Source organism: Rhinolophus sinicus, chromosome 12 (assembly GCF_057876585.1).
Source record: "Rhinolophus sinicus isolate RSI-liver-muscle chromosome 12, RSI-T2T, whole genome shotgun sequence".
Lineage (NCBI taxonomy): Eukaryota > Metazoa > Chordata > Mammalia > Chiroptera > Rhinolophidae > Rhinolophus > Rhinolophus sinicus.
Genome location: NC_142512.1, coordinates 53,854,406 through 53,865,000, shown reverse-complemented (window position 1 = coordinate 53,865,000; position 10,595 = coordinate 53,854,406). Strand labels below are relative to the sequence as shown.

The 10,595-nt window shown below is 58.0% G+C and overlaps 1 protein-coding gene across 4 annotated transcripts in view; it reads right to left on the bottom strand.

Annotated features, from left to right (window-relative positions):
• The window catches only part of MGAT5B (alpha-1,6-mannosylglycoprotein 6-beta-N-acetylglucosaminyltransferase B), a 68,830-nt gene that overhangs the window by 1,913 nt on the left and 56,322 nt on the right, over positions 1-10,595 (bottom strand). For 3 of the 4 annotated variants that reach the window (XM_074319630.2, XM_074319632.2, XM_074319629.2), the window contains 5 exons: positions 9,975-10,130; positions 8,788-8,934; positions 8,494-8,610; positions 1,633-1,707; positions 102-358 (listed from right to left, as the gene is read on the bottom strand). In XM_074319630.2, coding sequence (XP_074175731.2) covers positions 102-358; positions 1,633-1,707; positions 8,494-8,610; positions 8,788-8,934; positions 9,975-10,130 — 752 coding nt within the window. The remainder of the gene's footprint in view (positions 1-101; positions 359-1,632; positions 1,708-8,493; positions 8,611-8,787; positions 8,935-9,974; positions 10,131-10,595) is intronic. The other variant, XM_074319631.2, reaches the window with a different exon arrangement.

Sequence of the window (10,595 nt, the reverse complement as noted above, 5' to 3'; positions counted from 1 at the left end):
GATAACCACCCCCCTCCACTGCAGGCAGGGCTGGGGCCTGGGTGGATGTCCTGGTGAGCTGGGCCAACCCAGGAAGGGGGGCCGGGCGGGGGCTCACTCACTTCTGGAAGGCGTCCTGGCTGTTGAGGAAGGGGAAGAAGGAGGGCTCGCAGATCAGCCCGTGGTCCAGGCAGGTGTCCGTGCAGGCCCTCCCAGCGGCGGCCAGCCAGGCCCGGAGGGAGTACACTGGGGGCCAGGCCCTGGGGGCCAAGCCGGAGTCTCGGGCCCACTCGAGATGGGTGGCATTGGGCGCCAGGACGAGGGGGCTCTGTGGGGCTCGGGCCCCTGGTGGGGCCGGGCCTGAGGCTGCACAGAAGTCCTGCCAGGAGGAAAGCAGGATGAGAAGGGGATATGGGACCTGGAAGCCACTGGCTACACATGGGGGAGTGGCCTTACAATTACAGCAACGCAATCGCATCACCAATGGGAGTTTATTGACTGTCAGGCAGGCTTCCAGGCATCATTTCATTTATTCCTCATAGCAGCCCTACCAAACAGGTACTGATACATCTCCAGCTGTTTTATGGGGGAGCAACAGAGGCACAGAGAGGTCAGGGAACCTGCCCAGGGCCTCATGGCTGGCTGGCAGAAGCAGGATTGGGACTTGGGTCTGTCTCCATGCTGTCTGCCCTGTGTTGCCTGGCTGTTGGTCACCCTTGGGTTAGGCTCAGGGTTTCTACCCCAGGGCTCATGTGCTCCGCCTACAGTGCGAACGGAGAACAGGGCTGCCCCAAGGAGCTCTCCCTGCAGGGGTCAGCTCCAGAGGCCAGCAGCGCCCAGCATATGTTTTTCTGTGGGCATGATGACGACATCCCTTGGGTGGCTGGGAGCCCGGAGTCTCAGGTTCTGGCCCTGGCCCGGACCTCAACAAGCTCTCCCTTCTGGGGGCCTCAGTATTCCCATCTGTAAAGCAATGGGCTAGAACCACTCTCCAGCCCCTAATGTTTGTGAGGCCGGGCACGAGGCACAGAGAGAGGACACATACTATCTGTCTGAGTACCTAATAGTTACAAGCAAGCTACTCGCCCACCTGCTCCCATAGCCCAGCCAGGCCCTGCAGCTTGCTTCCAGGCATCACCCCAGAGACCTGGAGCCTCAAAGAGCAGTGCCCTGCCTGGGCTGCCTGTGGACCCTTGTGGAGGTACGGATCTCCCCGGGGGAGGGCAGGGCTTCTGCTTTCGAGGCAGCAAGCCCTTCCTGGGGTTCTGGGACAGAGGTCTTAATCCCCCGGCCAGTCTCACCAACTCTTCCATACTTAGCATGTACTCAGTTAGTTGCAAAACTTTTAAACAACGTATAATTAGGAAAACTCCTTATGTTTCTGTGTTGTGATATGGGGTTGAAGCTCTAAAGCTGGGGACCCAGGGCAGGGGCCCCTCAGGCCTGGCCTCTGAGCAGAGCAGTCCAAACTGCTTTCCCTGCCCACCTCCACCCCACGGCTGCGGGAAAGGAAGGAAATGGAAAGACTGGACGGAGAAAGAGCAGGGAGTTTAATGGATGCAGCGCCCAGGGCAGGGGCAGCTTCCTGGGCGTGTGCTGGCTTGGCCCCTCCTCTGATCTGAGGAGGGTCCCAGGGGAGGAGGGCCCACCTACCTGGTGCTGGATGTAGGTTTCGATTCGCTCCAGCATCCCCTCACAGGTGTATTCATAGGGCAGGTAGGGGTCTACCTGTGGGAAAGACAGGCAGACACATGGGGTAAGAGGAGACCGAGCTGTCAGGGGCCCGGCCATGCTTGGCACCGGGGGCAGAGACCTGGTGGGTTCCACAACCTGTGCCCAGGGAGCCAACCACCCCATCCAACAGAGACTGTGCTCAGATTTCCTGATCCCCAGTGTACCCTCCAGGGGCTCTTAGGGGCTCAGGACCCACGAGGCCTAGGCCAGGCGACCCCTCTCCACTCCCTCCCTGCGCTGGTCCCAGCTGCACTGAGCTTCTCCCCGTTGGGTAAACTCAGCACTCCAGCCGGCCCTGGGCTATGATGCCTGCTCTTCCCACAGCCAACCCAGAGGGATTCAGCCTCCCCTCTTAGGCGACACCTCCTCCAGAAAGCAGTCCCTGAGCCCCGCCCCCACCCGTTACAGGACCACTTTCCTTTGTGGCCCCCCAGACTCCACCAGCATAGAATTAGCGTCTGTGTCATAATTTCTCCGAGTCTCTCAGGTTATGAGCCCCTCTAGAGCCGAGACCAGGCCTTGTTCAGCACTGATCCCCTGTTGCCTGGCACAGTGCCCGGTATATGTAGTCGCTCGGGAAACAGCACCCCCATCTCTGACTGTATCCTGCTGAAGACGGAATATTTACACAACGGGGCATCTCCCAGCCAGATGGAATGTGATGACTTTTGTAAAGCTTCCTGCCCAGGCCAGGCTCCTGGGAGCTACATAACATACACACCCCAAGCGTAAGCCACAGACCGTCAGTCTAAATATCTAAGTTTTAAAGCAGCCTACGCTGGGGCAGATGGGAGTGGGTAGAGTAAGTCGCTGGGGCCAGAGGAGCAAGGGGAACAGAGGGAAGAGGTGATAAAGGGGGTGTCCACTTCCCGTGAGCAGGTACCCCACCGCCTGCCTTTCTTACCTGACCAGCCCCTCCCTGTTCACATCAGCCCTCGCAGGCCCAGCCCACAGCCACCTTGGAGGGTTGGCCAGATGAGGACATGGGATGGACCATCCCCACCTCAGAGGAAGGTATGCGTTAGCCTTCACCCTCCCCACCCCCAACACGTGTGTGTTAGCACCACAGCCAGCCCAGCCCATCTCTATCTGTGCCATGTTCCTGACAGCAGCTCCAGAAATCCGGAAGTTTGGGCCCAGGTAGTTAAATCTAACAATTCTGCCCAAGTCTGTACGCCCCTCCTGCCTCATCAGAGGTGGGTGGTGTCAGACAGCCACTCGGGCCGTGTTGGGTGGGCCCTGCTTCCTGTAGACCCTACCTTGAAAGGCTGGAGGCCCATCCTGGGCCCTCTGGCCACAGGGACGTCCCCGACACTCATTCTGAGGAGGGTCCCAGGGGAAAAGTAGCCACTGCTGCCCTTGAAGCAGGTCCTGGCCCCCAAAACTGATTCTCGGGATGAGACCCCACCCATATGACCTTGTCCCCATTTCTGACTTTACCTGCACTGTGGGTGGCGACAGTTCCAAATTCCCAGAGGATTCCCCAGTCCCACACCCAGCTACCACGTCACAGCCAATGTACCGGGGCTGCCTCTAGCCCTAAGCTCAGTACAGCCTGGTCGCAATCTGCTGTCCTCTGGAGCCGATGGCCCAGGAAGGCCCTAGCGACCAGCTGCTGCCCCCAGGTCTCAGACACCTCTGGGGGACATCTCCTGGGTACAAGGCTTCACGCGCTGGTTATAAATAAAACCCCCTAGAGAAGAGATTTCCTCTCCAAATGTCACTCTGCCTGCTCCACAGCAGCAGCCCCCCCCCCGCTGTTATTCCCCCCATGTGGTTTAAAGCTGCTGTCAGACAATAATTCAAAGGTCCCTGGGTGAGGGGAGCATTCTCCGCCAGCCACGTCCCACCTGCCATGAATCTCCCGCTGGAGGAGCCAGCCTGCCTGGAAATTATCCCCGTTAGGTCTAATTACAGGTGTGCCCGTAATCAGTCTCAACAGAATGGCAGGTGCTGGTCCTATGGGAACTGAGGCCCGTAATGCTGAGAGTGGGGAGGAAGCGGGAGGCAGGTGCCCACGAGGCCTCTCCTCTCACCTTGAACGGCCTTACCCTGACAGAGATGCCAACGGGCAAACCCACTGAGGCCGAGACGCAACAGGAAGGGCCCCTACACTGGAGTTGGGGGACAGATGGCTGGGTGCCTTAGGCCTCTCCCCCTCCTTGCTTCCCCTCACCCCATAGGCCCCTGAAGGTGGCCCTCATTGGCTCTCTCAGCTGCTGCCAGCTGTCCCTAAGTCACTTTTCTAAAAGGATTACCAGAATTAAGGGTGCACATTTAAAATGCACACTCCGAGGCCACCCCAGGGTGAGCCCAGGAATCTGCCCAGGAGTTGTAAACATCTCTCCAGGTGATTCTCAGGTGGGGGGTGAACTGTCTGAGAGGCAGCTTGGGGCCCATGAAGGGTGGGGTTGAAAGCAGAGGGGCCGTGGGATGGTTTGGGGCCCAGCTGTATATCTCAGCTCAGTGGATTCACAATACTTTCACCCTTTTATTATAATTTTTTAATTAACTACTTAACAAAATTAAACAGACGTTCATGTAAAAGAAACAAATCCAAAGGGAAAACAATGAAAGAAGTTTCCCTCCCAGCCCAGACACCCAGCCCCCGCCCCAGGACAGCCATATTATCAATTTCTTGGGCGTCCAACTAGCAATAATGCATAGGTGGGTGAGCACGTTCACTTGTTCCCCTCCAACCCCCCAAAAAAACCTCCATTTTGTTCTGTGGATGGAAATGGGCTCTCCACAGGGCTGGGTATCCCGAACAATCGAGGAGGTTGGGCCAGACCTGAGCCCTGGGGGTGGGCAAAGCCTTTCTGGCCCCTCCCACCCCTGCCCCTACCCTGCCCCTGCTCTCTGGCATGGACGCCTTGGAGGATTGTGCAAAATGTGGACCCTGAGAAAGAAGGCACCTTCTAAGAAGGGCTCCAAGTGGCTAACTGGGTTCAAATTCAAAAACGAAACAAAACAGAGCCTTCCTTCTTCAGCAGTGAGGCTCCCTGGAGAGCCCCCCCCTGAGGGCTGGCTCTGGCTTGCTCAGCTCAGAAGGGGCAGGTGAGGGGGCTGACGGATGGGGTGGGGGGATAAGTACCCAGTTTCCTGGTGACCTTCTTGTCACTTTCACTAGAAAAACACTCACAAATAGACTGGAGGGAAGGATGTAGGATGGGTCGGGGTAGGTATGGAATTTTGGGGGCCATTTGCTGAGGGGCTGGACTAAGTAAGGCTGGGGTCTCCAGTGGGAGTGACTGATGCACCAAGTGCAGGGGCAGGGGAGGGAGGGTGCTAAAAAATGCAACCCTGCCTCAGAGTCGGGATACAAGGCAGGGCTCTGGGCCCAAAGCTAAGCCCTCACGACCCCATAGGGGATCCATCCCCTTGAGCCCAGCAGTGCCCCAGCTTCCCCTGGGAAAGCAGACACTTTGGCCGGCTCTGTGTCCTCCCTGGGCAGGGCTCTCCCCTGCAGAAGGAACCTATCATGTCACTCGGTTGTGGCGGCCCCTGACCTACCAAGTTTAATGGTTTCCAGTTCTGCCCCAGGCCCACCCCAAGCAGTACAGCCTCCCAGGGAAGCCGCACTCAGGGAACGTGCTGTTGCGCAGGGGAGGGGACGCTGGGCAGCAGTGGTTCTGTTTGCTCAGCCATGCGACTGAGCCACAGCAGAAGTGGGTCCAGAGGGATGGTGGTGAGCAGAGTGCCATTCAAGGGTCTGACCCCTTCCCCAAACGAAGGAACCAGGAGAGCACAAGGCATGTGTGGCTTCAGGAGCCTCTCCTCACATTCAGCCCCACCTACACACGTGCACTTACACACAGCGACACACACACACACACACACGCGCGCGCGCTAAAGGAAACCCGCCATGCTCTACCCCCTTGCTACTCAAAGGGTGGCGCTGGGCTGGCACCACCCGAGGCCTTGTTAGAAATGCAGGATTTCAGCCCCATCCTGGACTTGCTGAATCTGAACTGGCATTTTAACAAGATCCCCAGTTGGTCCGTGTCACAGTATAGTTTGAGGTGTGCTGCTAAAGGGCCACAGGCCCACATGCAACACGAGTTCAAAGAACCTCCATGCACTCGTCCTGGAAACATTCACTTACCACCTGACTTGTGCCAGGAATGCTCTCAATCAATAATTCTGAACCCAGGGCTGCCATGTAAGGTGGTTGTGGGGGCGGAGCCCCAGAAAGTAGTTTCCAGGCTCTCGGCCTCACATAGACAGGTGCTGGCTCAGGTAGTAAATGGCCAATTGTGATTGCATGGCCATCAGCTGTGGCTAGTTGGCTGTCAGCTGTAACCAGTGAGCCATTGGCCACAATATAACTGCTGTGGCTACGAAGAAGAGAGAAGAAAGATGGCGGTTTGAGAGAGAGAGAAGGAGAAGGAGAAAAAAGAATGGGGCTAGCAAGAAGATGGCGGCTGGGCTGGCAAGTGTGGATGGCGGTTTGCGGACAGTGTGTATCCAGTCTCCAGTGAGAGTATAGTGCCGCCAGAGAGAATAAAGTGGTATGACTCCCCTACCTATGGCTCCGTGGGTGTTCCTTTTTGGCCTCACCATGTCCTGCGTTCTTGTATGGGGAGCGGGAGCAGAGACCCTGCAGGCCGCCCCGCACGACAAATGGCGCAGCGAGCAGGGTCCCCCGCATGACACATGGCGTAGTCGGCAGGATATGGTGCCGGCCAAAGCTCTCCGAAGTGTGGTGGAGCAGTTTCTGCGTGAGTCTGAGGAAGACCAGGAGGAGCAGCTGCCGGAGAGCTGGACCCCCGTGGAGGGGTGGGAGGACGTGGACGGTTCTCCCACCAGCACAGGAAAAGCCATGCAGCTGCTGCAGAGATGGAGCCCCGTGGAGAGGTGGAAAGATGTGGACGGTTCCCCAACCAGCACAGGCCGGAGAAAGCGAAGGTCGTTGCAGCCCTGTGGGCCAGGGAAGTTCCTGCTCAGGCAGCCCGGATGCAGGACTTATAGTCCCAGGAGGTAACGCTTGCTGAGTCCTCCGTGGAAGATGAGGGTGAGGTCAAGGTCATCCCTCACCCCCAGGACAGCCCTGGTGAATGACTATGGACTATGGGGAATTGTCTTCCATCCCTAATTTAATGGACCGCTTGACTGTTTGTTTGGGAACTGTAGTTAGTGGAACTGGGGGATATTTGCTTTTGTCTCTTGACTGGCCACCATTGAGAATATGTAAGCACCTTGATTGTGAGTCGCTGTTGTTCCAGCAGGGTACCCTGAGAGGCACAGAGAGAGTGGCAGTGCGCTGAGAGGTCTGGCTGAGCCCTGAAGATACCCTGGCTGTGCCCAGGAAGTCGGGCTGTTCCCAGAGAGAGTAGTAGAGCCCTGAAGGTACCCTGGCTGTGCCCAGGAAGTCGGGCTGTTCCCAGAGAGAGTAGTAGAGCCCTGAAGGTACCCTGGCTGTGCCCAGGAAGTCGGGCTGTTCCCAGAGAGAGTAGTAGAGCCCTGAAGGTACCCTGGCTGTGCCCAGGAAGTCGGGCTGTTCCCACAGAGAGTGGTGGTGCCCTGAGAAGCCCTGGCTGTGTCCAGGAAGTCGGGCTGTTCCCAGAGAGAGTGGCAGTGCCCTGAGAGCCCTGGCTGTGTCCAGGAAGTGTGGCTGTTCCCAGAGAAAGTGGCAGTGCCCTGAGAAATCCTAGCTGTGCCCGGGGAAACTAGTGGTACCCTAAGAAGTCCAGGAAGTCTGGCAGTGCCCAGGAGTACTGGTGGTGCCCTGAGAAACCCTGGCTGTGTCCGGGAAGACAGGTGGTACCCTAAGAAGTCCAGGAAGTCTGGCAGTGCCCAGGAGTACTGGTGGTGCCCTGAGAAACCCTGGCTGTGTCCGGGAAGACAGGTGGTACCCTAAGAAGTCCAGGAAGTCTGGCTGTGCCCAGGAGTACTGGTGGTGCCCTGAGAAACCCTGGCTGTGTCCGGGAAGACAGGTGGTACCCTAAGAAGTCCAGGAAGTCTGGCCGTGCCCAGAAGCACTGGTGGTGCCCTGACAAACCCTGGCTGTGCCCAGAGAGCCTGGCTGTGTCCAGGATATTGCATTCACCCCCAGGCTCCTCGCACAGGTCCCCTCGCGGAAGACGCTTGTCGCGTAGATTGTGAGGCGAGAGCCTGTAGGGGTGGAGTGTGGGGGCGGAGCCCCAGAAAGTAGTTTCCAGGCTCTCGGCCTCACATAGACAGGTGCTGGCTCAGGTAGTAAATGGCCAATTGTGATTGCATGGCCATCAGCTGTGGCTAGTTGGCTGTCAGCTGTAACCAGTGAGCCATTGGCCACAATATAACTGCTGTGGCTACGAAGAAGAGAGAAGAAAGATGGCGGTTTGAGAGAGAGAGAAGGAGAAGGAGAAAAAAGAATGGGGCTAGCAAGAAGATGGCGGCTGGGCTGGCAAGTGTGGATGGCGGTTTGCGGACAGTGTGTATCCAGTCTCCAGTGAGAGTATAGTGCCGCCAGAGAGAATAAAGTGGTATGACTCCCCTACCTATGGCTCCGTGGGTGTTCCTTTTTGGCCTCACCATGTCCTGCGTTCTTGTATGGGGAGCGGGAGCAGAGACCCTGCAGGCCGCCCCGCACGACAAATGGCGCAGCGAGCAGGGTCCCCCGCATGACAGTGGTACACTGCACAAACGCATTTCCCCCTCCCCTGTCCCCCACGTTGGTGAGTGGGGATTTATGCCACCCAGGCCTGTAAGTCTGAATTCACAAGAGGGGCATCCTTTTCTGATCATAGCAAAGACGCACCGTGTGGGCTGGGGCGGACCGACCCGGCTGACTCTCACCTGGCTTCTCATGATGGCCTTGATGGCTGCTTCAAACTCCTCCGAGTTGTTATAGTCAACGGTCCACACGTGGGGCTTGCCGATGAAGTTCTCTGCATAGGGATGCTGGGAGAACACCTGGCCGGGGTGGGGCCACAGGCAGCTCCCCCTGGCCTGCCAGGCTGGGCAGGGCTAAGGGGAGGCATCCCCACCCATTTGTCCCTTCACCCCACGCTGCAGTCTCCCCCTTCCAGGAGCTGCAGGCGTCCCCATGTCAGATCCTCCCCCTCTGGGGCCTGGGGCCTTCCCACTCACCTCTCTGGAGGTGGGCTTGCCTCGGAAGAACTCGTGGTTGAGGGAGCTGTGGGGCGGGCTGAAGCGGGGCTGCAGGAAGACACAGCCGTTGGCGATGGCCTCCAGCGGGGCGGGGCCCTCATAGGGGAAGCCGAACCCTACGAAGAGCTGAAGAAGCCAGGTGGCAACGTGCTCAGGGAAAGCTGGGCACCACAGCCCAGGAGCCTCGGGAAGCCAGGGGCAAGGTTGGGGCTGGGACATTCACAGGAGAGAGTGAGCGGGGACAGACGAGCTGGGAGCCATGACAAGCACTTCCCCTCTCTAGGCCCCCCTTTCCCCATTTGTAAAATGAGGGGGTCCGATTAGGTAATATCAATCGCCTCTTCCTGCTCTAACAAGCTAAGGGAGGAAAAAAGAGTGAGGGACTCGCGTTTAGACGGCTTCAGACCCACACCTACAGCTGACCTCAAAGGACCTTTACGCTTTTACCCTAAAAACATTCCTTCAGCACCTAACTCGTGCTGGGACTGCCCAAAAAGCTGGCCTCCAGAGGGCACTCAGTAAATGATTCGGAACCAACGGCTGCCGTGGAAGGTCGTTTAGGGTGTTCACTGCACAAAGGTACCCTCTCCCCACCCCAACACCTATACACACACGTATACATCCAAGAAGCCCAAGAAAAGAAGCCATGGTGAGATCAGAAAAGGACCTGGAAACTGGCTAGAGACTCTCCAGCCTCAGCCCCCAGCTGACACTCAGGGCCAACAGCAGGGCCCTGCCCACTGTGCCAGCCGCTGCCCCAGGAATACAGCTCAGGGACTTCTAGAAGCAGTCAGTCAGAACTAATGGCCCAACAGAACTCTAGCTAGGAGGCCCCCTGCCCAACCATCCCTCCCCAGTGGCTCCAAAAGCGGGGCCTGACCCAGAAGTCCATTGGGCTAGACTGGTACTGACAAGGGGCGGGTGGGGAGCCCAACTCCTCTTCCCCGTCCCTGAGCCTTTCACTGTGGGGCCTCCCCTGCTTGGCATGCACCCCCATTCCTGCCCCCAGCTCTGGCCAGCCCCGGACATGAGGCTGAGGACAGCGGAGCAAGCTTGGGCCAGTCTACACATGGAAGGGGTTGTGAGTGAGGCTGGCGGGATGTAGGGGCGACCCCCTCGGGGTCTGTGGCCGGGCTGGTGTGAGGAGGGTGAAGGGGGTGGCTCACCTTGGCTTTGCGCAGCAGCTGCTGGAACTCAGGCTGTGGCAAAAGGCCGTGGTTCTTCACGAAGGCTGGGACCTCGGGGGGCCGCTGGCTCTCGTAGTACACGGTGCCATGGATCTCCATGTACTTGTTCAGGATGCCCAAGAACTTCTCCTTCCCCTGGAAGACGAGGAGGAGGAGATGGGAGTCTCGCCCCAGCCACAGAAGGAAGAGCAGGCAGGAGAGACACCCCTGGTCTTGAAGTCGGAAGATGTGGGGCCAGTCCTCGTTTGGACACTAACTAGCTGTGTGACCCTGCGTAAAGCCGCTCTCCTCTCCGAGCCTCAGTGTCTTCGTCTGTGAGTTGCAGAGGTTGGACAAGACCAAAGCCTTCAGGACTGTTTTTGCCACGGAATTGTTTTCTTTCCAAAGGAGCTCTACGAGGACTGACATTGAAATGCATCCAGGTAGAGCTGCTTGACCTCCCCTGAACTCCTGATAACCTCCAAGGACCTCTGAGGAGATGGGGACTCTCTGGAGCCCATCTATTCATCCCTCATCCATCCATTCCTTCATCCTTCCCTCTACCCATGCATCTATCCATCCACCCACCATCCATCCTGTCTATCCATTCTCCCTCCCTCC